General features: G+C 46.7%; 2 protein-coding genes across 4 annotated transcripts; both read left to right on the top strand.

Annotated features, from left to right (window-relative positions):
* Positions 1-409: 409 nt before the first annotated feature.
* LSM6 (LSM6 homolog, U6 small nuclear RNA and mRNA degradation associated) lies at positions 410-7,116 on the top strand. 3 transcript variants are annotated; one of them, XM_056322604.1, is made up of 4 exons: positions 410-554; positions 1,746-1,858; positions 5,308-5,421; positions 6,936-7,116. In XM_056322604.1, exons 2-4 carry the CDS (start codon positions 1,765-1,767, stop codon positions 6,968-6,970), a joined length of 243 nt encoding a protein of 80 aa, XP_056178579.1. In that variant the 5' UTR covers positions 410-554; positions 1,746-1,764; the 3' UTR covers positions 6,971-7,116. The 3 variants fall into 3 exon arrangements, with proteins under 3 accessions (XP_056178579.1, XP_056178571.1, XP_056178564.1); XM_056322596.1 differs by having other exon boundaries at positions 474-554; positions 1,754-1,858; XM_056322589.1 differs by lacking the exon at positions 410-554 and adding an exon at positions 1,238-1,261.
* Positions 7,117-14,983: 7,867 nt separating this feature from the next.
* On the top strand, positions 14,984-25,014 carry REELD1 (reeler domain containing 1). The gene is made up of 6 exons (XM_056328188.1): positions 14,984-16,764; positions 17,659-17,881; positions 19,544-19,701; positions 20,418-20,715; positions 21,304-21,367; positions 23,934-25,014. Exons 1-6 carry the CDS (start codon positions 16,545-16,547, stop codon positions 24,561-24,563), a joined length of 1,593 nt encoding a protein of 530 aa, XP_056184163.1. The 5' UTR covers positions 14,984-16,544; the 3' UTR covers positions 24,564-25,014.
* The last annotated feature ends 1,326 nt before the right edge of the window (positions 25,015-26,340 follow it).

Raw genomic sequence — 26,340 nt, 5'->3', positions numbered from 1 at the left:
TCATTTGTAAAGCGAGTGGAGCAACACTCTGCTGCCCGGGCCTGGTCAGTGTGGCAACCACTGCTCACTTGGTCTGAGGAGGCAGCCCCGGTAGGGCCAGATCACCTCGGGATTAACAGGATCTCATCGTAGTAGACTACAGTTGTATATGGGATCATACAGGTTTTTCCATAGGACATTCATAAGGCGTTATGTGACTGTAAGTGGAAACAAGTCATACAAAACCGCATCTCTGTGGAGAAACGGGTGTTTGGCTGACGCGGGGTGCGGGGGAAACCCCGGCAGCACAGCCCGCGGGGCGCGGGGCCTTGCACGGGCGGCCAAGCCGGCCTGCACCGGGCAGCGGCGCTGGGGAACCCGCCCACCCCCGCGGACGCGGGTGGGAACGGCCCGCCCGCCCTGCCGCTGCCGGAGGAGGCGGGGAGCGGCCCGGCCCGGCCCCGCCCCGCGCGTCCCGGCGCCGTTTGGCCCTGCCGCCGCGCCGTAGCGGGCCGGCGGGGATTGGGCGGGAGCGCGGCGGGCGGCGAGCGCCGGGCAGGGGGCGGCGGGCCGCGGTGAGTGCGGGGCGGGCTTGGGGCTCCCAGCGGCGCTTCACCCGCCGCCCCGGGGAGGGGACGGGACTGGGGGCAGGGAGAAGGGGGTGGGGTGGGGGCTGCCCGGTTACGTGGGCGGGGGAGGGGGGCTCCCGTGCGGTGTTGCGCGTACCTCCGCCGCGTGCGCCCGTTGTAGCCGGTGCTTCCGCCGTTTTCGCGCTTTTCTAAGCAAGCGGCTGCGAAGCTGCGCCTGGCCCGGGCGGGCTGTCAGGCGCCGGCCGGAGCGCGCTTCGCGCCGTTTCAGCAGGGCCTGAACCCGCCGCCTTGGCAGCGGCAGGCGAAGCCCGGCGGGTTACCGGCGGGGGAGGGGGGGCGCCACCGGCGGGACCGAACGCGCGCGTTGCCCGGGAAGGCTCGGGCTGTGCAGGGCGGCGGGGCCGGGCCCTGCGGCCGCGGGCAGAAGCGGCGGAGGCGGGGGGGGCTGGCCGCAGCACTAGCCCCGCTCGCCGCCGGTGGCGTGCAGGGCAGAGCGGGGGGGCAGGCGCTGAGGCCGGGGTCCGGCGGCGCTGCGGGGGGAGGGGGGGCAGGCGCTGAGGCCGGGGTCCGGCGGCGCTGCGGGGGGAGCACCGAGCCGCGCCTGGGCGCTGCGCCCTCAGTCTTGAAGTCGCAGCATCTTTTCGGGTTTCTACAACTCGAATCTCAAGCCTTAATCCTAAACCTAGTCTAAGGTAACTGATCCATTTGAAGGCGTCCTTCCCAATTTACTCTTTGCTCATAGTTGGGAGCCGAGATCAAAAATACTTCTGCTCTTTCAGCACAGGCTTCTGTGTATAGAGCCTGCCCTGGCTTCTCACCCCACCCCCTAGAGATACAAACCGCTACTTGTGGCTTAGCTATCTAATTTTAGTAAAACCATTTTAGCAAAACGTGTTACAGAGGCCTTTGGCTCTGTTGGAAGCTCCAAAGACACACAGCATGGCAAGCAAGGATGCTTAATAACTTCAGAAGTTATAAAAATGCCAAAGGGAAGGTTTAATGCTGTGGCTCTAGGAGCTTTGTCTCTCCACCTTAAGGTTTTGCTTTTATCTCCTTTGATATTTTCTTCTACTGAAAGTATGGAGAGTCAGGGAACCGTCTGTCTGTACTGAGCGTTCAAAGACCATATGTGAGCGTGTTGCTTACCCGAATGTTTTTTCTCGTTTCTCTTCCCAGCTTACCAGAGAAGATCAAGATGAGTCTACGGAAGCAAACCCCTAGTGACTTCCTAAAACAAATCATTGGAAGGCCAGTTGTTGTAAAATTAAATTCTGGAGTTGATTATCGAGGTAAGTTCTCCATCTGTCTCTCACACAAAGTAAAGTAATTGTTTGGGATGGCTGGAACAGATGCATTGCTTTTGAAAAACAAAACTGTGATCCAGAATCTTGGAGTATGTGAATATAGATCTCAGAATGGTGACATTAAAAATAGAAAGGCAACTCTGGAGAAACTGGTGAAAAGGAGATTAATGGTAGATTTAGAGATATTTACTTATCTAAATCATTAGTGTCCTTCATCACAGATTGTTAGACCGGAGTCTTGGGATGATTCAGAGTTTCTGAAGTGATTTTTGTAAAGATTGGCTGGAATTACAATTTTTGAAATGGCCAGGCAGTCCCCTTTTCAGTGCTCTGATAGCAGCCCTTGTTGGAACTACCTGGTTTTTTCACCTTCCTGTTCTCCCATTCCTAGTATAGGCCTTGGTCCAGAAAAGCTTCAAACAGTAAACTCCGCTATTGGTCATAAGCCTAAAGGGATGAAAGAGTTATTTACATTCTTGTTTAAACAACAGCCTAGACATGGTTTAGATCAAGACTTGTGGACATACAGGAGAAAGCTTAGTGTGGCTTTTGCTGCTATATGCCCAGTTCATTGTAACATAATCCAGCAGTTCTGTTCCAGAACTTTTCATGCGCTGTAGGATTATAGGGGGTGTTAACCAGTAAATTAAACTTCTTGGTACAGTGTGAAATGTCCTGGTCCTACTCCCATTAAAATCAGACTGTCCTATTTTTTTAGTAGTATCCAAACTTAATTAAAACTATCATGTATCTCCTGTTGTGCACAATTAAGTCATTCCAGAATAAAATGTCTAAAACATAATGGTTCTGGTACAGGTCACTCCTTCAGACAGGTTTAATTCAATTGGCTCAGTTTAGCACTTGTGGGAGGAGACGTTTTTTGTGCTGTGACAAGGAAGCTTTTTATTATGACAGTTTAAAATTGTTACTGGTCACTGACAGAGCAAGCAGTGCCTTCTTATCCCTTCCTTTGCCTCTTTAGTGTCCCAGCTGACAAAATTTGCAGTCTGTCATTTCTTTGAGGACCACATTGTCTGAGCACTTCAGGTGGGGTTGGTATCTTTAAAACTTCACTGCTTCTCATCGGTCTTTGGCTACTGTAAATTCTTTCTTGCAGGAGGATGTAGTGACAGCACATTGAAGTCAGTTATAGCAAGTCATCATTTACCTAAAGGTACACAAGGCAGGGCCAAAATGGATTTGGTCTTTGGACATACTTTTTATTTGCTTTGAGAACACAGGTACCTTCTGTTTGGTAAGATCCATTTGCTGCAGATAAATTACTCAACTTCCCTCTCAACAAAGCCAGTTTAACATGCCTACAGTCAGACCTATGGGGAATTGAACCACAGTTCTGATGAACACCCTCATTTGTTACTGGTTTCCCCCTCCCTTTCTTACTTCCCACTGCTCTCCTTCCCACTTGATGTGATCCTGCAGTTAAAAACTTTTATGCTGTTCTCATTTGAAAAATATGCACTCATTTTGTTTTCTGGAGAAATTTGACCAATATTTGTAAACTCAGGCTCCTGTTACAGACCTGTCTAGATTCTCCCTCTAGGTGTTGTTGCTAATTTTATGTCTGTACCTCCACCCTCCAAGCCACTGTATACACAAACGTGTCCTAATACAAGTGTTGATGTGTAACTGTAAAATGTCTTGATTTGCTGTCAAGTGCTGCATTCATCTAAGGGAAGAAGCCCTGAGAAAGTAATCAGTGCTAAATTAATACGTATGATTTCTGTGTGTAGAGATGGATATTTATACTATAACATCTCTACATATAGATAAAACATAAAATACTAGCCAGGACGGGCAGTGACAATATTTAATGGCCTGAGCGTAAACACAAAGAAAAGGAGGAAGAGAATGAAAAAACCATGAATGCACTCTAGGAACAAAAGAGTTTGAAAGTACTGCATTTATGGCCTACTAAGTGGCAGCTTTAAGAAAATCCACACAATCCAATTTTAAATTTTGGACAAATATTTTTTGTGTTCTGTTGTTACATGGTGTACTCTGCATTACTGGAGTGAAAGAGTTTTGACTTGTGGGTTGGGTTTTTTGGTGCATTTAGTAACACTTTGTAAGCAGTCAGTTTTTCCTCTGTGTGTGGATACAGAGGAAAAAAACCAAAGGAAAATAATAACCCTCAAACTATTACAAGCTGGCAGGAGAACTTGAACTCCTAACTATTTCATGGAAGATACTACAGTAACACTTCTGAAAAATGAGGATGTGTCCTAGAGGAGGATTCTCAGACTGGGGTTTTTCCCCCTCCCCAAGTACAGCCAGTACACTATATTTTGAGTTTTAATGCCAGGTAAATAAATCGGGTATTTTTCAGAGGAAAAAAATATTTTAGTATTTTCTGCGTGTGTGCAAGGATTAAGTTAGGAAAACACACATGCAAGATGGAGGTAATTAATACAGCTTTTTACAAGTTGTTTTCTGTGCACTATTAACAAATAAGATTGTATTCTCTGAGCAATTCTTTACATCTGTTAATCCCCACATTCGGTTCCTTACACGAATAATCCATTTGTTGACCAGGCGAGTTAAATTTTTAGATGGCCATGGTTCTGATCTTAACAGTGGGTGTAGATGCCAAGGAGTGATTTAAAATTCAAAAATGCCATCGTGCTGCCAGCACATAGGAAGCACTGTGTGAACAAAGTACAGCCTTCAACAGGGGCTATGAGAAATGAGAATATTGTCTAGAATCAGTGCTACTGAAATGCATATTTATCCTGATCAAAACCCATCTAATATTACAAGTGGCACAGACTTTTTTCCTTGGGTTGCATTAGTTACAAACAACGTAATTTTAATTTTGTGGGAAGATTTCAGTATTATTTGAAAATCTTAGCCTGTTGAAAATTATGTAGAATTTTGTTTACATCAGAGACTTGCATCTAATGTTCTTCTAGATCTGTAAGCATGAAGATAATTATGAAAGTGTAAGGTGTCCTGTATTAAAGGGGTTGTTTTTCAGCTATATTCTTCACAAGTTTTGATGAAACTCAATTTACATAGCCTTGCCCTTTGATTATCCAGTTACACTTAATCTTACAGGTTTTTTTTAGGTGTGTGGCTTAAAACACAAATAAGAAGGGACAACTTAAACTGTCAAAGCGGAAGTTAGCAATCTTCTGAAAGTCATGCCCTAATAATGACTTCTTACCACCCCCACCCCACCCCAGCCATTCTTACATCAACTGATACAGTTGCTTTGAAAGTGTCTGGGGTTCCTCACTCCCAGTGTAATTCCGGGAAGAATACTCTGACCTACTGGCTCATCTAGCCAAGCCTGGGCTTTTAGTCTGTTACAAAGATACAGGGTTTTTTTCAGTACTATTCAAACACAGTGCATTTTTGTTTATTTAAAAAAAAAAGTTTAAGCTGATTCAGTTTTAAATTGTCACTGTCTTCAGGTGTCCTGGCTTGCCTGGATGGGTATATGAATATAGCTCTGGAACAGACCGAAGAATATGTAAATGGACAATTAAAGAACAAATATGGGGACGCATTTATCCGAGGAAATAATGGTAACTGCTCCTCCTTTGGTTATTGCTCATTAGAAGGTTGTGATTTGATATTTACTTCTGAATTTGAAGAGTGGCTGAGGTATAACCAAGCTGCTTGTAAGAATATTAGTTTTAGGCTTTCTTGGAAACCTTAGCATATTTATCTTCTACAGTTTTGCTTTTCAGTGTCTGCGCATTCTGCATTCCTGTGGCCCTCTTTGCCTCTGAACTTGCAGTTCATTTAGAGAAGCATGCTCTTTTCTACCCTTCCTTAGAGCTTAGTTCTGTTGTTTGACAGGTTTACTCTTTTGCATTTACTGCCTGCCTAGATGGCCTCTGCTCCATAGAAGCTTGTGTTTTGCTAGGCAAACTACCACATAAATTTACGATACAGTACAGATATTGCTGACACTAATATTTTCATGTGATGCAATTGTCCAGACCTGATTGAATGCAGTTCATTAGTACTGGAGGCTATTTTCATCTTTATGAGTAAATATTTTTACCACCAGTCAAGAAAATCACTAACACTTCACTATTGAGCCTTTGAATATCCCAGTGCAGTAGGTGGATTTTAGTGCATTTCAAGGACAATCCCAGGTTCCTGAAATGACTGTGGTATCAGTTAGGCTGTAATAGCGGGGCATGCTAGGAAGAAGAATATCTGAAAATAGAAAAGGTTTACAAGTCAGGTGTGAAGAGACTTGTAAAGAAGGTAAATGAAGCAGAGTTTGACCAAGTTACTTAAGAAAATGGAGGACAGGAAGAAGGGAGGGAATAAAAACAAACAAGAACTGAATCCTATGTTACAAAAAGACTGAAAGAGAATGCAGCACCAGCAGGACAGAGTGCTTTGGGAGGAGAAAATCCTTGAATGAGGCTAAACGCTTTTTGCGGGGAATTTGGATTATTATGCTAAGGAGTGCAGTGACATTGCAGCTGGAGAATCAATTATGGAAATAAGAACCTATTATAGAACTTAAAACAAATGGATGAGAGGCAGGAGGCTGCAGAACAGGCTGAGCAGAGAACTTAAGATATCCCAGGTTTAGGAGCATGATGCAGTTTCATGTTGTGAATGGATCTAAGGATATCACCAGCAAGCAGGTGGAAGATGTCTGCTGCTTCACAGGTAATCATTAGCTTTGCCTGAAGTGCTTGGGATTTCCAGCTTTTGTTGAAAGATCATACAGCATTAGTGTCTGACAAGTAATTTTGCTGCTTAAACTCTCATGCTCCCCTCAGTAATGCTGCAGGGTAGCTGGCTTTATTCTTCCTCTGTTCAGCCAGCATCTGCTGGCAATGTAGTTTGGCTATGAATAAAGTGTATACTGAACTAAAGTAGTACATAATGTGTAAATGTGACAGCATTTCTTGAAACTTGGACTTCAAAGTTTCCTGACTTCATTCATGCTGAGGAGGATTCATTACACTGTTGTTTTACAAGCCATGGAAATAAGATATTTTAAGTAAACAAGCTTCTGCACATTATTTACCAGGGCCCTCTTACATGTGCCACTTTCTCCTTTTCACAGTATTGTACATAAGCACACAGAAGAGGAGGATGTGAAGATGCCAGAAGGAGGCCGTTTTGTACTTGTGAACCTTTTCAAAATGATGAGCTCTATTTGATTTGTAGTTAATAATCCACAGGTGAAATACACAAGTGTTTAAATATTTCTTTTTTTAAAATAAATGTAAAGCCGTATAAACTTACTGAATGTTTTTGTTTCAAAGCATTGCTTTGTTCCACTGTACAGAAAATAAATAAGAGAAGCATGTAATAGTGCTGCAAGACTGACTCAAAGCAACAGCTTGTTTGATTATGCTAACAGTTACAGAAATAATGATAGGAAGGTAAGCAGGCACCGAGTAATTGCAAATCACAGCCTTGTACTGATGGCAAAACAATAGTTTAACTGATGTTGGGGAGGAAAATGCTAATGTTTCAGTGACACTGACCCATCCTTTTGGAGAACACAGGGTCAGCTTTAAATGCCAATCTAGTAAGAGTCATTAGGTAAAAAATTTAGCTGTCCAAAGAAATCTTGAATTGTGGATTGACTCAAGGGATGTAATGGTGTCACTTGCACAGTTAGGAGTGGGGAAAGAATGAAATCAAATAAAAGAAAAGCCCCAAGGGTGAAAAGAAAGCTCTGTGCCAGCTGAGGAATCAGTCACAGGTGAAGAGCTCTTGGCTGGCATGCCATCACAGTAGAAGCTGCTTCACCTTCTGCATATGTACTGCCCTCCCCCCACCCCCCAGCTTGCAGTTACATTTCTTCCCTGCATCTCTACCAAACACAGTGGTCTTTGTTAATAAAAAGAAATTGTAACTAATATCTAAAGCTTCTCCTGAAAACAGACTAGGAATTGAAAAGGAAGCTTTTGTAAACATGCCATATGCATCCTCTTCAGACAGTTCATTCTCCTCCCATACGCTTCCCTCCAACCTAGTACCATCTATATGTTCTCTTCCATTATGTGCTAGCCAGAAACAAGAACAAATACATTAAGCTTATAGTATGGGGTGTGCATTAGGGAGGGGGAACCTCTGCAGGCAGTGGAGCCAGAACTTGTTTATATTTTGCAACAGTGCTCCCAGATAATTAAAGCCTACGAGTAAATCCAGCTCAGTTTTACATTGATACTTACTCTGCTTTAAAAAAATTACCTTTTCCTCCTTTTACATGCAGTCAGACAAGAAAAAACGCCCCACCTGAATATTCAGGTATTTCTTAGTCTGAGTGTTACTGCACTTAAAATCCAGATACTCGGAACGTTTTCTTGTTCCTTGGGACAAAGTTATAAGTTAGGGTAATATACCTCACTGTGAGATAATTTAGCCAATTTTTAAAAACACATTTTCTGAAGCCCTGCTTTATTCTTTGGGCAGTTTGTAGTGCCTCCAGGAACAACAAAAAAACACTTCTAGTTGTGGATGGATGAACACCAGACAATTGTGTGAATGTAACATTGGTCCATTCTTCCCAAGTACCAGTAGCTCTAATGCAAGCAGGGAACAGTGACGTTTTAGTTATCCAAGGGAGAGAATGTGGGTTGCAAATTTTAAATTCTTTTTTTAAAAAAAAAAATCAAGGAATAATTCAAAATTATTTTGCAATCAATAGTTAACCTTTCCACATTAAACACTTCAGAAGCCACTACGGAATACATGGAGATGCTACTTTATAATATGCTTCAAAAATTTATTGTTTTCTGACAAGGGTTGAAAAGGGTCCAGGATCTAAGTACAAATCACCAACTTGCTCTTCTCTAAGTCACTTTTTAAAAAAAGGAAGATGTCTCCAAGTGGAGCATGTGGCTTCTTTGTTTTGCCATCTATACACAGCTGGCAGGTCACTGTGCGTTTCGTTTCTGGAGACGATCTGGGGTTTGGGGTTTTCTCATTTTTATTTCAATAAGAGTTAGTTTTTCCCACTCTTCCTCCACCTACCCACCTATAGCAATGTGCTCTGCACAGACTTTGATTTAGTCTCAAAAGTTTGCCTCGCTAACTTTTCAACTGCAGATTTGTTTCTACAAGTCTAGTTATAGAACATTTTTCAGTTGTGATATCTACTTCAGCTGGTCTAGTCACATACTAAACTCTGAACTTAGAAAATACTATGTAGTTCACGTGCTAAGCGTTGTTTTTTAAAATGTATTTTAGATCATGAAGTCACTATTTACCTTGTGAGGTAGACAGGAAAATTTGCATCAAGATGAGCTGTTGCAATTCATATTCAAATTTCAAAAGTAGCTAAAGAAATTAAACATTTAATTCCCACAGTCACTGACCTTTATCTACATTTTACAAGATTTTTTTCCTCCTTAATTCAATTTTCAGCCTCTGTATTTAAATCAAGTGAACATTTAAGCTTGACTTCAGTTAGGTAGTCCAATGTTCGGATGTAGTCTGTTTTGAGTTGAATAAAACCTTCACCTTTGATTTTTTTTTTTACTTATCTCTTAGAATTTGTTTTCACTTAATATATTCTGTAGGACACCATACCACTTGCAAGTAAATCAGACACTGGCTAGACAGCTTTCAGAGCAGCACACAGAACACTATCCAAAGTTTTAAGGTGAGGACCCCATTATATATGTATGTAAACATCAAAGCAGAATGGCATATTCCACAAACTCTTGATTCTTAAGAGTATCTCGACCTAGTTTATAATATCTTTATCCCATTGGGACATACAAACTTAGAAACACAATGTATCTTCCTACACAAAAGACTGTATTACATAGTAATGCTCATGTCCTTCACGTTACCTCATTTACCACATCCTAATGCTCTTGCCCCAGTACCTACATAGAAGAGTATAAAACAGTTTTACTCATGGATCAGGCTCATCTAGCTCAGGACTGACAATGAAACATTCCTTAAGCAACTTTACAAGTGCTGGTCCATCACTTGTCTTAGAAGACTGCACCCAAAACTAAGCAATCCAAAACTAACAAACAAAAATGAACTGGATTTCAAAGACTAGAGCTGCCTTCACACCTTCACATCCATAGTTTGTACTTTCATGCAATGAGATCATTTCATGAAACCAAGGCTGTTCAACCACTGCCCCAGCCTCACCACGCCAGACAGACTCTGGGAAGAGCAGTAACTCAGGATCTGCTGCATCCCACATCCAGCGTAACCTTCCTGCACTTGAAAAGCCAAACTAAGCCACATCTCCTCAAGCAAAAGCCTGGTTGGGAGCAGCAGTGCAGCACAGCCTGTGGAAACTAAAGCAAGCCCATCTGTAAGGAGGGGGTAAATACTCACTGTGTGGTGGGGCAGCCAAAAGCCAGGTCCCTACTCAAGGCTACAGCACCCTGAAGTGCCCCTATATGAAGGCAGGAGAGCATGCTGGGAGGTTGCTTTAAAGGTATACACTGATGGCCACTCAGTTGCCACCTGGTTCCTATTTCAAAGGGAATCTAAAGCAAACCACTCTGAACATCACGTATTTGAGTTCTTTCCATCTTTTTCACAGTGTTGCAATGACCAAAGAGCTACCCAGAGCCCTGGTGGCTACGACTTGCCCACTGAGCCCTCAGGCTCTCACCCAGCTCTGCAGGTTTTGGCTGCATTATTCGCGGCAGTGAAGGCAGTGTGAAAGCGTTTGCAAAGTGATCGCCTTGGAATGTTTGACTGATGGTACCAAACCCATGCCCAATCTTTGCCATGCTAACCCGTGCCTGTGTCTAGCTCCAGGCCCGTTGCAGTTTTGAAAGCAAACAGGCTGCAGAGCCAGCAAAGTTTCAGGTTCCTGTGCCAAACTGGTCTCCAAGGCTGTGAAACTGGATGGGAGGAGGCTTTTCCTGAGCTGCTGTATTGATCCTGACCGAGGGGCCCATGAACACGTCAGAGTCAGTGATCCACACAGCAGCTTCAGGCTGGCAGCGTGGCTTCCAGGTCTCTGCTGGGCTGCATGGACCCCTTGGCCACAGGACACCTCCTCGTCCTGACAGCGGGGGGCACGGGCAGCTCCCACACAGTACTGCGACTGCACCACCTGCCTGGCCTTGCCTTTATCTAGCAGAGCAGCAACAAGTTCTCATGAGAACATCCTTTAGAAAGAGGGTTGTTTTCTTGTAAGGAAATTAAAAAATAGCTCAGGTGATGGGAGAGCTGCTCTCCATGGACAGCGCTGCATCTGCTCTGAGCAATGCATGACAGGAAAATCCATCTGGGCTCCATCTGATGCTACATGAAAGTGGGGTGCTCAGCATCTGAAGGGATGTACAATTTACTTGCTGTCTGTATTCCTCATCTGTCTTGTTAAAGCAGTCATTAAGCTATTTGTTGCTGAGCCCTTTTTATTGAGATCCAGAAAGAGCCCTGCACCGTCTCTCTTTCCCTCAACCCCATCCCCCAGTGCTGAACAGCTGCCCATGTTGCAGTAGTTACCGAACAGCTACCCACGTTGCAGTAGTTACCAAATAAAGGGTTGGTCTGTGGGGTTTTCAGCTGAATTTGTAAGGGAAGGAGGCTTACGTTTTACGTTGTGTGTGAAGGTGTGTGTCAGTTCATTCCCAGCAGTAACATTTGAATCCACTGTCACGCTACAGTAAGTGGGATAGAAGAACAGCAATAATAGTCAACTGGGTGGAAATGGAAGGACCTCTCAGTACTTCTGCCAACCTTCTGCCTAACTAGATGTCAGAGAAACATCCTCTTTCCCCTGGTCTCCCCAAACACAGAGCCACAGACATGCACAGGCCAAGCCTGAGATGCCAGTCTGTAGGCATTGTTCTCCAGTCCCCTTGGGGCACTACCATGGGGTTTTGCCGCTCTCCTACTGTGAGTTTTTAACCACTCCTCTCACAGCTGGCCACTGCTGCTTGTTTTAAAGATGACCTGAAATCTTCCTAAATAAAATGGTGCTGCCAGCTTTGTTGGTTTAACGATCAGTTCCTTGTGATCTGGACTCAGCTGTTGCCACCTTCAAGCTCCCTACTTCATCAACCTGCCCACTCTTCTCTAACCCCCTCCAACTTCGTTCGCAGGACTCAGGTAGCCACTAGCTGACCAGGAAGGACTTGTAACTTGTTATATAGCTCTTACTGTCTTGCAGTAGCAAAGCATTTCTCAACTTGCCAATGAAGCAACCAGCTTGCTCTTGAGTGTCAGCTCTGGGTTGCTCACATCCATGTCTGCATTACATAGTGACCTCCACTGCACCTGCTCCACGTCTGCTGTCCCTGTTGTGCCCCAACGAAGCAGAGATGTGGAAGCAATCTGCAAGGAGAAAGTTTCTGTATCAAAGAGCCTGAGATGTTACTGCGTTTATAATCCTTCTGTGCACTTTGTCAATAGTCTATCTTGGTTATCAAGCTACTACAGAGCATCCACACTTTTCCCTAGTGCTATTTTTAAATCCCAGCTGTGGGTTTTTTCCTGCTAAAAATCCACTACACAAGTGCTGCTGAGAAAACAATAGGCCGGGTGTAAGTTGTGTTATGTCCCCTTCTTGCAAGCTCCCTACTAACAAAGAAATTTATGACAGGAAAAAGGCAAACCTCTCTCTAGTGACAGCAGTGCCACCTGGTCTTCTCGTGTCTGTCTGGGCCCCATCGTCAGAGTGATACGCAGGGCCTGGCTGAGCTCAAGTGACTCCATCAGGTCAAAGCTCTGGCCAGAGAAGGCTGAGGCAATGCTGTCCTGGTGGGTGATGCAACCAGAGGCTATGGAGAGGGCTGTATTTCTCGTTGGAAGCATCTGCCTGTCACTTGGTATTCAAATGTACATTTTGAGGCTGCTGGTAGGTGCTCGTGTCACGGTAATGGCTGTGACAGGCTTTTTCCATCTCTAAGGAGGGGGTGGCTGTGACATTCGGTTTGAGAGTGGCTTTGAAGCCTCTGCTTGAGAGCCAGCAGTGAGGATGAACTCTGCATAAGGCTGTATTTCAGATCAGCCCAGCAATTAATGCTGCATCCAGGCAGCACTGTGCAGCTCCACTGACTGGTGCTGCTAAACCTGCATCCCGCGCCACCGGGCAGCACACCCTGCCCTCCTCCCACTGCCGCAGCTTCGGGAGCCGGCAGAGCCAGCTCAGCCCTGCGGTACGTCCCATGCTTTTATGGACGGGTTGGGTCTGGGTCTCATTTGTTTGAAGCTTTTCTCCCTATAGCTTTGCACAGAGCTCCAGGGAGCACCCAACACCGCCGTTTCAGGGTCTGCACTCTGCTGCTGCTTTTCCCCCCTTTTCCAGGTGGAAGCCCATGCAGAAATGGTCCAATACAAAAATGTATGCCTAATGCATGGCAGCAGCTGAAGACCATGTAATGCAAGGCCATGCTGAGGTGCAACGACCTACATTTACCTGCAATAAGTAAGTTTCAGACCTGGCCGCTGTGCCATAACGGCTGCGATGTGTTTGGCATTTCCCATGTGGACTGCCGGAGGTCTGGAGCTGCTGCTTTGTTATGCTGGAGTTATCAGCAAGGGATAGTTCAGTGTAGGGTTAAGTTAGTAAGGAAAGGCTGTAAGAGACCAGCTGGTTTCAGGAAAGGATTAGTCTTTAATATAGCACAAAGGTAGTCTCTTTTTTTTATATAAAGTATGGGCAACGGCAAGCTGGAATATAATCAGTAATGCAAACCCTTCCCCCCTTCCCCTGAACTACCCTCTGCTTCCACTGACAAAAGGAAGGAAAACTGTAAGACTTGCATTATAACTTGAAATTCAGCGGCTGTAAGACCTCTTCCAAACGCAGAGGAGAGCAGGCTGCTGAGAGCCCAGGACCATCAGTTCCTGTGCTTTCAAACTGGTTAAACAGACGAGAGCTAGGCTGTTGGTGGTGGTACCTCAGTTTCCCATCCAAAGGACCAGCTGTAGACCAGGGCAGGCTGATGGGAACAGTGCTAATAAGTGGGGTGTCTGCAAGCCTGTCTCCAGTTTGCAGGGGCTGCCCCGGGCAGAGGTCACCACGATGCCCACTCTGGCCAGACTCCCATGCTGGTCAGACCCCAGGCAACATTGAATACAGGCACCACTGGAGCTGCAGAAACGAAATGAGGTGGCGTTGGTGTCTGTCCTTAAGTCACAGGGCAAGACAGAGCTTTGTGGTGTCCTGCAGGGAGAGCGGCCTAAGCACTAGCATGAATTCATTCAGCCATCAGCCACACATTTATCTGAGGACGAGGAGGACTAAAACGCACCAAGTGCTCTTTTGCCCCTCCATCTCTAATAGCTTTTCTGCACCACAGGGCCAACCCCCTTCCTGGTGGCCCTCAGACATCTAGCGCTGCCTCCTGAGGGTCTGCTGACTGAAGAAAAGCCAGCCAGGCGGCCGATGGGGCTGTTCCTCTGGCCCTTCTCTGGGCTGCAAGCTGCCAGCAGTTTGTTCAGCATCTCCTGATGGCAGCTCTAATAATGACAAGGAATTGGACCCTAATTTCCATCCGTTGCGAGCAAGGAGCTGCTGGCAGGGAGTGGGGCGAGCCTGGTGGCAGTGGCCAGGGTCAGCTGAGAGTCCCCATCACAAGAGCAGCCTGCCGTGACAAGACAGATCTGAGGAGGATCCGGGAAGCCCAGGGACAGGATTGGCTCCATGTCCAGGCACTGGCATGGCTGCAGTGTAGCTCAGGCAAGGAGCAGGGTGGCAGCCTGGATTTAAATGCAGCTTGTGTGCCAGGGGACAGTCTCACATATCAGATATTCAGTCCCATGTGCCAGCTCTGGTGGGTTTGGGGGGTGTTAATGGCTCCTTCTGGCAGGGCTGGTGGGTGGGATGAACCCACCTGGCCTTCCTAGCAGAATTCTGCTTTTACTGCCAAAATAGCTCCCGTTAAGTGTGAGAATCAGGGTGCACACGGCCTGCGGGTTACGGCCTGGGGGGAGCTGACGTGGCTTTGCTTTGCAAAGCTTCAGCATGGAAGCAGGGGGTGTGGGGAGGGTAACGGGGTGAGCAAGAGTCCGATCCTCCTGCATGTCTGCCAAGGAGTCCCAGGGTGTCCCACACAAACCCCACGGCTTGCTGCTGGCCCCCCTGCTGATTGCCTTTGTTTTCATTGCAGAAGCTTGGAGATTTGAAAAAAAAAAAAAAAAAAAAGGGGTGGGATATGAAGAGGAAAACTAATATGATTAAGGCAGGATTTGGGCACTGCCGGAGAGCTGCCGTAGGTGGTGGGTATTAGCAGTAACAGCTGCTGCGCTTCCCATTAGAGGAGAAAGCGAAGAAGGTCCCTGAAAGGATGGGTCTCCGGCAGGCCGGGCAGGCAGCGGTGGCAGCGAGCCCGCAGGCGTACGTGTCCCGAGGTAAGTGACAGCGGCACCAGCAGCCCCATCCCGGGGGGGGCTGGGGATCACGGCCCTGCTCCCCGTGCTCCAGCGGCGAGGGGTGCGGAGGGCGGCTGGGAGAGGGGTGGGAAACAGCAGCGCAGCCTGGGAAATGCCCGAGGGAGAGAGCTGCTGCTGCTCGGGGTGCTTTCGTGAGCTCCTGCAAGAAATCATATCCATCGAGGGAGGTTTAGGTGTGCCTAGACGGGAGGCTGACTCCACAAAGAGGAGGCATCCTGACACTGGTCCTGCAGGGGCTGAGATATTTAGCAAAGGCTCCTGTGAGTCCCACGGGCATCTTCTGGCACATAAACGGTCGGAGTGGCACGATGCTCGGCTGTGGGAGGTTAAACTGCATCCGTCTGCTCCCTGCTTCAGGCTGGGCACAGACCGTTTCGTGTGCAGTGGTGGTTTGTTATACTCAGCTGGCAAGTTTCAGAAGTGCTAGGGATGGAGGTGTAAGCGAGACCGCCTCAGCCGCTGGTTTCCTCCGATTTATCTACATCTACTATGAAATCTAAGCCAGGAAAAGCTGCATGTTGACAAGATGTTAGAAAGCGCTATGTTAAAAGCAAGACTACCTGCCTTACGATACCTGTTACAATAAATGCCACACACTTGTCCTTCAGCTTCACTTTCAAAAGTGCATTCTGAAAAATCAGAATAACACAATAGCCCAGCTAATCTGGAGATGCGTTTTGTTCCAGCCACCAAAGCTGAGCAGTACTAAAGACATGGTATACCAAATATTAAACTTTGACTGTGTTGAGGAAAGATGCTTGCTTAGATTAAAAATTGGAGAAGGAGAAATCCTGGCGTTAACCAAAACGGCTGCCCATTTATCTCGCTTCCAATGCACACTTCAAAGTCAGTATCGCTGCTGTCTCATCAGCAACAGCCAGCCCTGACCAACAAGGACAAGCTGGAATGCTGCTGGGCAGCTGGGGAAGGGTCTGACAGTCACTAGCAGCCCAGCGGTTCTGAGCCGCGACGTGCGGGCTGCTAAGAGGTGCCTCGTGCTCCCCCAGGGCAGAGCGGGAGGCAGCCACATGCCATCCCACAAGATTTTCTAGAGCAAATCTCTCCCAACTGCTCCCTTCATGGGCAACTTTGCAAGAAATGCATCCTCTTGCACGACCTCCCCTCAACCCCAGCCTCAACAATTTACTGCAAAATATGAAATGCTGCGGATTATGGAGGTGGCTCCATGTGCCACAGATATCATTTATTGTCCTTTGTTTAAAGGCAGTGGGCAGGGTAGTGCCGGAACTCAGCTAATTCAAAGGCACCAGAGGGGCTCACAGGCTGCTGAAGCTGCTGCTTTGAAGTGAACCTGCCCGTTGTTTTCTGCCGTAGGATGGAGGGCGGCAGAAGAGCCCGCGTTGCCATCGCTGGCTGGGCATGCACAACCCTGTGCTTGGTCTCCTACGTGGCTGCCTTCTCACACGGCGCGAGCCTTTCTGCCTGCACTGACATGATGCCCAGGCACCTGAGAGTGCAGCTGCACAGCCCCGGCAACAACTATGTCACTGTCCACACCAACATGTCCTTCTACTTCCCAGGTGACAAGGTTCCAGGTAAGGAATAGCTTCTCATTCCTGCGTCTGAAAAATACATGGTAACTAATCTCAAGCGATGGCATTAATCTTTGTGGGGGCTGGGTAGAGGGACAGCTGCCCCTAGTGAGCTACGCCATCTCTCTCGTCACGTCACGAGGAAACAAACATATTGGCAGAGGGATTCCGCTGGCGGCGCTTGGCCTGAGGTTTCTCAGGTGATGGCTGACCCCAGGTTTTCACCATGGTTTTGTCCAGCTGTTTGCCAGAGGAAGCCAGTAGGTTTGGATGCTTTGGGCGGGATCCATTTGTCTAGACCATACAGGACCTCATCGCCACGATGGCGCATGAGAGCCACCTCCAGAGGGTAAAGTTGCCTCCCCTGCCTCTCTGCACTGCACGAAGGGGTCTGGGTGGCTCACCTGACTCGTAGGTATGGCTGGGCAGCATGCCCCGGCCCCAGCATCGTTGCTCCCAAGGCAGATGCAGAGATGAGAGGCACTGCTCCCCAGCCTGGCCACTTGCCTGCTCATCCCCATGTAAAATAAAACCTCTCCGAGGGCAGCACTCAAGCTTTTGTGTATTTACAGGGTGGTACCCAAACCTCCTTCCTTAAAAATGGCTGCATGCTGCCTAATGCAATGTCCTTTGGAGCTTATAATCGAGGAGAGGGAAAAAAAAAAAAAAAGACTCAAGCAAATTTTGGGTGCAATTCCATACCGCAAAGTTCAAGTCTGGCCTCCTGCATCCAGCATGTCCAAGACAGACCGTGAGGACAAAGACAGTAAAACATTATTGCTGGTGTTGCAGGGGGTTTTCTTTTAGTTACAGTGCTACCACTGGAAAGTCCATTGCAAACAGTTCACCCCATAACTACGAGACAAATCCCTTCGTGTTCCCTGTTTTGTCTTGCAGTAACAGTGAGGAGCACCCGGGATTTTATGGGGTTTTTGCTTCAAGCTCGCAAAGTGTCTAACGATGAAATCACTGGCACGTTTGTCTTCATCCCTCCTGGTTCCAAGCTGCTGACTTGCTTTGAAGATGGTGACACTGTCACCCACTCGGACAAGTCACTGAAGAGAAACCTGTCCTTCGTATGGAAAGCACCAGACCAACCCATTGGAGACATCAAGTTTTTGTAAGAGCATCACTGGTTCCTAACCAGAATTTGTGTATTCTTAGTTAAGGTCTGGTTTTATTTTTTCATCGTACTTGTCCAGCACAGTGGTTTATGTATCTTAAACCCCATATAGCTAAATACTTATCAAATGCTGCAACAGTATCCCAGCTGGTAGATAAATCACTATTTATAGCTGCTGGGTAGTGCTGCTTTTTATTTACATGGTCACTATTTTCTCACAATAAATACACTGGAAGATGACAGCATAAGCACTTAAGAAATAGAAATATTAAGGCATAAAGAGAGAACTGTGTGATCATGTTGCCTCTTTCTAAATAACACAGCCCACAGGACTTCCCTGCCTACAGAATAATCTTGTATATCACTTCTTTAAAGAAAAAATAATTAAAAATGAGTGGGTTTAAAAGAAGTTATATGTAAACATAATTATTCACAGTAGGAAGAGAGAGGGAGCACTGGGTCAAAACTTGACATCTCTATTTTGCACCAAAGTCCCAAACTGTCCAAGTATTTTGGTTCTGATTTGGAATGAAATTAAACATCTTCTAACTGGCTGTCTTAGAGGAAGCACTGAGACTTCTCATTTTGGAAGAAATTAAATTGTTACGTTTTGACTTTACAAAACCACTTAGAAGCTGCTTGGCTAAATCCTTGGCCACTCCCCAAAACACAAGTGTGCCGGTGAGTGCTGTGGCTTGTGCATCTCATCGTGATTCAACACAAATTCATTGAAACAGAAATATTGCCGCTTGCTTGGCATTTCCAGTTTTCGGTTGTTGTTTTAGATCAGGAAATACTATTAAAAACACATAAAACTCAAGCAACCAAATAAACCCAACACAAACCAAACACCACCCACTCCTAGCCACCCGCTCTTATGCTTCCTTCACCCTCTGGCTTTTGATCCTCCAGGCTGATTTCTGACAGCCTCTCCCTTTTCTCCCTATCAACAGCATCTGGAAAAACTCCTTGTTAGGCTTAAAAATGCCTCATAAGAGTCGGCTGGCACAGGAAAACCCGGGTTGTTTTCCCCTTAGCTAATTCGCAGAAGCAGCTGAGCAATCCAAGCTGAAATTCTCCCAAAACCTCCAGCTTAAATAAGGCTCTCTGGGTGAACAGTTAAAGGTTGGCCAATGCAGTTTTGGCACCTGACAAAAGGCAGAGGGTTAGACGGGCTCAAATATCAGAGGGCTGAGCAGAGAGACTTTTTTTTTTCTCTACCTATTCTGCTGTTTGTACAAGTTACATTGACTTGTTTTAATTAGTAAATACCACTGTTGTATCCCTGCCTACAGAAGATTATCAGCAGAGCTAGTCCAAGTTTTCCAAATGTGCTTCTAACAACACAGCAAATACAACAGCTTTTTTTTTTTTCTTTTTTTTTTTTTAATTTAAGTTCCCACACATTTTTTTGGCTGATCTTGATTATGGCTGGTGATTCTTCACCCTGTATCTTTCTTATGGGGCCTGGTATCTTTTATTTGTAATATAAAATGTGTGATGGGCTAATCCTTTAAAATACTTTTGCATCACTCCTGTCTTTGGATTAAAGCAGTCCTTGTGAATTGATCCCTGTGAAACAGTTGGATGTTTTATTAATGCCATACAGCCAGTAAATTCCTAATGTTAATTAGTAAATGCCTAATGATGTTTTAACAGCATCTCCATAGTCCAGTCATACTTTGTTTACTGGGCAAAGATCGAATCTGCTACCGTGGCTCAGCAAGGACAGAACAAAACACTTGCTGGCAGCGGCAAGAAGCCCGATTCCATAATTCCCGCACCCTCACAGGGACCAGCTGACCCACACCCCACAGGTATGGCAAACAAAGGTACGGGTTTCTTACCAACCGCTCCCCACAGAGTAGTTCTAAAGCTTATTCCAGGCAAGCATCAAAGTGACAAGTGACCCAAACAAGCTGGTGGGACCCATTTAACTCCTGTGGCCACTGGGGAGATGGCCATGGTGAACACCCTGAAGTGAGGGTATGGGTCAGCATTCAAGATGACAGAGCCAGTTCCGAGGAGGGCACCAGAAAGACAAACAGGGCTGCCTGATCTTATAATTTCAATGCAAAACCTAAAATACAACATGCTTTATGTAAAACCTCAGCCCCTTAGGACAAGCAAGTGCAATTAGCACTGCTCTCTAAATAAGCAAATACATTTGTCTCTAAATGTCACTATTGCCCTTCAGGTCTGTATTTAGTTGTATTTATGCAGCCTTTGGTCGGTAAAATGCTCCAATAATTTACTTACAACCAAATCAGACGCATTTCTCAGCATTTTCAGCATGGCACCAAGACTGGGTTTTAATTGTTTCACTTGACCATAATTTAGGCAGCAGGTTTTCCTGCTTTACTTTCCAGCTGGGTTCCCACTTAAAATTAAGTGACATGAAGATTAAAAAAAAGTCACTATTATGATTCTTCCTGGCAAACATTAACACCAAGTGGGATCTGAAATAAATAAACCAAAGACAACAGACTTCTGTTCCTCCCTCCCTGCTTGTTTTCTCTCTGTGCTGGACAAGGTCCCACCTCTCCTGTGGCTGCCACCAACTCCCCGCTGCGCACCACACTGCCTGCCAGCCCCACTGGCACGGTGGCAACGCCGGCACCGGAGCCAGGTTTCGGTGTCAGGTCAGACGCCCATCCCGTCATGGAGCCGAAGCAGCCAGCCCGGCCTTCGCGGGCTGTGTCTGGCAGGAGCAGCGGGTCCAGCGGCTGGGGGCTGGAGCCATCCCTCCCCACCCGAGACCCCGGCATGATGGACACCTTGCGAGGTTTCCTCTCCCAGGATGACACTTCCAGCTACAGCACCTCTGACAGGTAAACTAGGCGGTGGGAAGAGCTATTTCTCCAGCCCTTGTGCAGAACGAAAATAGTACTAGTTTCCCCACAGACGAGCGAGGCTCCGTGTAGGAAGGTGTCTGCAGCTCGGGGCAGGGAGACGGGAGGGTGTTTGCTTGCCCAGATCTTGAGAAATAATTCTTTGGAGATTGCACACAACAGACAGTGACAGGGAGAAAATCCAGCTCTTAAAAACCCAACACTGTGCTGCTCAGCCCAGCAGAGGACCAGCCAGTGGCTGAAAAATGTGATAAAAACTATTGGTGGCTACAGTATTTTTCCAGAAGCGCATACAAATACTCAATGAAATGGTGAACTCAGCGGGCCTATTTCTCCATTTGCAGGGAAAAGGAAGAAAGGATTCAAAAGCAATGATGAAATTTTGGGTTGAGGCTATCTGCTCAGAACTCTTAGAGGGTTTGGGTCACATGAGCTTTCATGCAACATTTCATAGTCTGGGTGAAAATGATGGGGATTCTCGAGTGGTGCAGAGCCCAGGGATTCCCACATGAGCTGCAGCAACAGGTCTCATTTACTAACCCTGCCCTTCCTCTGTCCATATCTTAGAGCAGGAAGCATTGACAGTGCTGCCACCACACGCTTGTGTTTGACGTGTAAAGAAGACAGGCAGGTAAGCAACGGAGTTGGGTAGGACGTCTTCTCCAAAGACAGAAAGGTCTAAGAGAAGATGAGGGTAAAACCTCTCTACTGCATCACAGCACCAAGCAGCCCGTGTAGCTCTCACAAGTGAAACTACACTGACACTGTTAAGAGTTTTAATTTTTTTACTTTAACTGGGAATCAGTTTTCGTATCTCTTTTTTGTTTTCCTTTTGACATCGTTGCCTGAGTTTTTAAGAGTCCCCCTGTAAAAACTAAAATAACTTTTCCATATGTAGACATGACTACAGGCTTCTGGATGTTGCTGTGTTGGAAACCTGTATTTTGTTCCTGCGGAAGGCTGAGATGTTCCTTTCCAGAGATGCTGGATAGCTACCATCCATGACATTCACCAGAGGTCAAAGACTTCAGCTTTCCAAGGGACAGCCAAGGAAGCCGTGTGCTTTCCGAGGGCAGGGTCAGCCCAGGAGGCTGGATGGAGCAGAAAGGCAGAGGTGGTGGTGGTGATGGTGGGGTTAGCTACAGGTGTGGGGTGCACTCACTGGAGACAGTTGGAAGAGCAGGAGCTGGCAGATGGGATGACTAGGTGAGAGTGCCTTTTGGGAAAGGGTGGCCTCAGGAGAGGAAGCCCAGAAAGGTGTGAAAGGACTGCAGCCTTGGGGGAGCGAGGTGGCTGTATGTACGGAAGGAGATGTGGGAGCTGGGAAGGGCATGCAAGAAATTAGTTAAAGAAAAGGAGAGCAAGAGAAGGGAGAGAAACTGAAGAATACCGGGGCTGCAGAGAGAGGAGGATGCTCAGATGGGAACCAGTGGAGAAGCTGGAAAGCAGGGATAGCTTAGACACATGGGATACAGAGTTAGCAGGGGAAGTCCAATACACAGGGAATGGAGAGGAAAAAAATACAAGGAAAGTAAAGAACCAGATCCAGGTTGCAGGATGGCACAGGAGGAAGAGAAGTAATCTCAAAGAAAATAGAAGAGGAAGGGGCCATACAGCAGAGAATGATGAGGCAGAAATATTTAGAAAGGAGTGGAGGACTGAGAACAAGTAAAGGAGAGATGTGTAACATGGGCACCTGGCATAGGCATGGAGAGAACTTGAGAAATGACAGAAGATGGTAACCAAAGGAAAGGAACAGTTACGGTGCAAGGCAAGACCAGAAGAGCATAACGAAATAAAACTATTGAGACATTAGGCAAGAATGGAGAAAGTACAAAAAGAAAGGAAAAATGGGGTGAGATAGGGCAAGGACTTGCAAGGCAATTCCATTTTGTATCCTAAAGTCCCAAATCCTGCAGCGTATCCTTACAGCATAGTGTTTGCATTTTAAGGGCAAGTGATCCATACACATGCAATCCCAACTTTGCCAGCCAGCTACTTTACAGTTTGCAGTTCAGCCACTGAAAGTCTTTTATTTGCTACTGTATTTTACTAGCACCTTCAGAAGCCTTTTCTTCCACAAAGAATGCTCTGACCCTCCCCTGCTTCACTTCACAGCTTGCCAGGTCTCCTACCTCAGCTTTATGCTCCTGTCACACTGTCTTCCCAGCAAGCTTTAGAAATCGCTAATGATGGTAGAGGGTGAGAGTTTCTCTGGTGTAATTAATGGATGTGTGAAAAAGCCTGCTGGGCTGGACAGGCTGGAGAGGTGCCAGCTACTGAGGGCCAGATCCAAATCTCAGTGGAGCCGAAGAAAAAACTCCAGTACATTTTCCAGGTTTTGGATGGGGGCTCAGGTGCACAGTAGGAATGGAAAAATTCATTGGGGACCTCCTAAATTGTATGACGGTTTCACCGTTAAGGCTTGGATGATATCTGCAGCAAAGCCTGGGCTGCAGAACTGGCATGGACTGGCTGTCGTTTTGTGACAGATAAAATAAGGTGCGCGGCACAAAACTGAGCCCCTAGGAACAGGAGTCATTCCCACGAAAATGGGTGGTTAAGCAACACTCTGAGGCAGCAGGTTTCAAACTGGCTGCATAGACTGAGAAAGCAAGACAGGCTCGGGGGAGAGTTCGCAGGTAGTAGGTGACTGCCCCAAAGGCCATCCCAAGCCTCCTGGGTCCCTCTGCTCCACGGTTCAATCCACAGCTTCAGAAGGGCAATACTGAATCCCAGTGGGTCTGCTGTGACCCTAAACATGACGCTTGGCTGGGGAGATCACGCCTGTCCTTTCAGCATTGCCCTGGCATCACTCAAGGGGGGTACTGTTAATTAAGTGATTTTTTTGTGTGTGATAACAATGCCTGTGAAAAATGCTACCGCTGCCACTGCCACAATGGGAGCTGCAGATTTTTTCTTAGACAAAGCAGCGACCTTCCTCTCTGCCTGTGCCCTTCACCTCTGTCCCCTCCACCCGCTCTGCCTTGCCCCCCTGGGACCAACTCCCAGTGCTTTGTCCCTCCCGTGGCAATTCTGATACAGATGGAGCGGCGCTGAATCTGCCTCATTTTCTAAAACTACTAAGTAACCAACCAGGGGATATCACAAGGTTACTCTAAGGCCAGGGGGACACCTGGGTGTCAGAAATACAGAGCTGAACTGTATCATGACGTAGGCTGTGAGCATCTAATCAGCCCCCTTTCTCTTCCCTCACTGCACACCTTGTCATGTTTTTGCTTTCAAAGGCCAATACCGAGAGTAGAGACATCTTGAAAGCCTCCCCACATGTGGCAGAGTCTCCTTCTGCACCGTATGTTCACACTCCCCTGGGTGACACCACTGTGACAACAGCCTGGTTTGGTGATACCGACGCTGCCGGCAATTTGTCATCAGCTTCAAGGCAAATGGCAGAAAGAAAGCCAGCACTGCAGCCAGAGGAGGCAGATGCCAGGGGCGAGGAGGAAGAGGCAGGTGGGAACACCCTGCCATGGGTGACCAGAGCAGCTCCTGAATCTGCTGTTCCTGGGAAGGGGGAAGAGCCTGGCAGAGGAACCCGACTCCTTGCAGCCCAACTCGGCATCCTCCTGGTCTGCACCGCCGCTCTGGGCCTGGCGCTGGCAGCTGCTGTGCGCTGTGTCTGTGCCCAGCACTGCCACAAGCGGACGGAGGTCTCCTTCAGTGAGCCTGACCCTAACATCATCGCCGTCAGAGAAAACGGGGAGGTGATCCACTTCCGAAAGATCCGGGAGAATGGCTTCGTGCTGGTGCAAGCCGAGTACAACTGGGTCAGCCCCTCAAGCAGTGGGAAGAAGACAATCACCTGAACATCTGCAGGGTTGGATGCAGCGCTACAGCGGCCGGTGCAGGTGGAAATAGCCCAGATGGCACAGCACAGGTTCTAGGAAGTGGTGGTGTAGTTCCTCTATGTTCTGCCATATAGGTAAACAAACTTGAAGCAGGCAGTTGAGACAGAGGTGTTAGTCAAAAGTATCTAAACTACAGCCGCTGAGAAAATATAAGTTGATAGACTTTTCAGCTTGTTACACTTACTGCAATTAATATTGTATTTCTGCTCATTAGCTGTCACCGCAGCCATGACATACGCTTCCTCTGTTGCCTTAAGGGTGTAGCCAAAAATAGAAATTCTTCCTCTGCGCTGTAGTATTGTCTCCTGTTTAATTTCAGTAAAAGTTTCTAGTGTTGTATTTCTTTTCAGGAACTATAAACCCCTGATATAAACCCAACCATTCTCATTTAGGAGCTTGCTGGTTTGATTCTGTGTACTTGATATCTCTCAGATGACAAAATATTTGCCAGTAGATTTTAAGTTTCAATTTGAAAATAAAAAGCAGTAACTCATTCGTGGAGAACATTGATCTAAATAATGCCAAATTTATCTATGGGAGCAAAGCACGGGGTGGCGGACACCAGCTTTTGGGGGAGAAACATACCTCCTTATCAGGTGCAAATGGAAGAAAACCTTTCCTGTCCATTTGCACCTGATGAGGAAGCTTGTTGAAGGCTGACAGCCAGCATTTACTTAGTCTTTTACTTCGAGTCAGCTCAGTAACACTCTGTGCAGAAACACGCACTGAGAAGTCCCCTTCCCAGGTCACTTTGGAGATGCTCAGCAAAAGCTGTGTGGAAAGTTAATGGCGCCCTTGTACTCTGAGTTTGTGCAAACTTCTCTTCGACCACATGGTTTTCTGCAGGAAGCCACTGAAACAGCCCTTGGTAAAACATGAAGATCTTGGACACCTTCCAAGAAGGAGAGGTGATGACCACAAGGGTAAAGGTTTATTTAACTGCAGCTTTGAAAGAGCCAGAAATAGTCCTGATAAGAATCCTCTTGAGATGTACATTTTAGACTCTTTCAGAGAGCAGGAGTCACCCCTTCTGGTGTCCTTTTCTAGGGTGGAGGGACTCAGATGGTCCCCAAGCTGTGTAATGGGGGTCAAACTTTGGTGCTGCAGCTTATTTCGCAGCCCACAGCAATCTCCCCTGAACTAGAGCACATAATGGCAGGACACTGATGGCTCACACGTCCTCCCCAGTGACAACCTCCCCCTCTGTCAGGAGGCCCCCATGGCCATCTCCATGCTTGATAGTCAGTCAAAGCTCTGCTCCCACATTCTCCCTTACCTTGCCATTGACTTCAGAGGAGACAGGTGGGACACAGATGAGTTCTTCTATTCAGACCCCTACAGCATGATGAACACAGTGCATCTTTTGCTAACAGTGCCTTCTATGTGCGCTCAGGAAGAGCTAGTTTCCAACCATACTACTCTACTATGATTAGTGACATGACGCTGCACACACAGCTGCACACATGCTACACACAGAGCCAAATTTCTATTGAGTTAACTTCTAGGCCTAGTAAGCCTTGGGCAAAATAAATGAGTAAGAAAAGAAGTGTACTCACAAATGTGGCTTGCAGAGGTGAGCTTCATGGTGTTAACCACTGCACTTTGAAGAGAACGGCAGCCAGACCATGGCCCTTTCACTGCAGAGTAACCAAGGGTAGTGCTGTAATTGAAAAGACATTTGTTTTAGGACTCAAAAGGATGCCAGGTGAATGGTTTTACGTTCAATAAATCGAGC

Source organism: Falco biarmicus, chromosome 1 (assembly GCF_023638135.1).
Source record: "Falco biarmicus isolate bFalBia1 chromosome 1, bFalBia1.pri, whole genome shotgun sequence".
NCBI classification, from domain to species: Eukaryota; Metazoa; Chordata; class Aves; order Falconiformes; family Falconidae; genus Falco; species Falco biarmicus.
The sequence above is the reverse complement of the archived record's forward strand: the minus strand, read 5'-3'. Positions and strand labels throughout refer to the sequence as shown.

What these genes read in the sequence shown, in the direction of transcription:
- LSM6 (XM_056322604.1), top strand. Translation starts at nt 1,765, where the DNA reads ATGAGTCTACGGAAGCAAACCCCTAGTGACTTCCTAAAACAAATCATT. An exon ending in TTCTGGAGTTGATTATCGAG is followed by an intron (nt 1,859 to 5,307) that starts GTAAGTTCTCCA and finishes CACTGTCTTCAG; the next exon opens with GTGTCCTGGCTTGCCTGGAT. An exon ending in ATTTATCCGAGGAAATAATG is followed by an intron (nt 5,422 to 6,935) that starts GTAACTGCTCCT and finishes TCCTTTTCACAG; the next exon opens with TATTGTACATAAGCACACAG.
- REELD1 (XM_056328188.1), top strand. Translation starts at nt 16,545, where the DNA reads ATGGAGGGCGGCAGAAGAGCCCGCGTTGCCATCGCTGGCTGGGCATGC. An exon ending in CCCAGGTGACAAGGTTCCAG is followed by an intron (nt 16,765 to 17,658) that starts GTAAGGAATAGC and finishes TTTGTCTTGCAG; the next exon opens with TAACAGTGAGGAGCACCCGG. An exon ending in ATTGGAGACATCAAGTTTTT is followed by an intron (nt 17,882 to 19,543) that starts GTAAGAGCATCA and finishes ATGTTTTAACAG; the next exon opens with CATCTCCATAGTCCAGTCAT.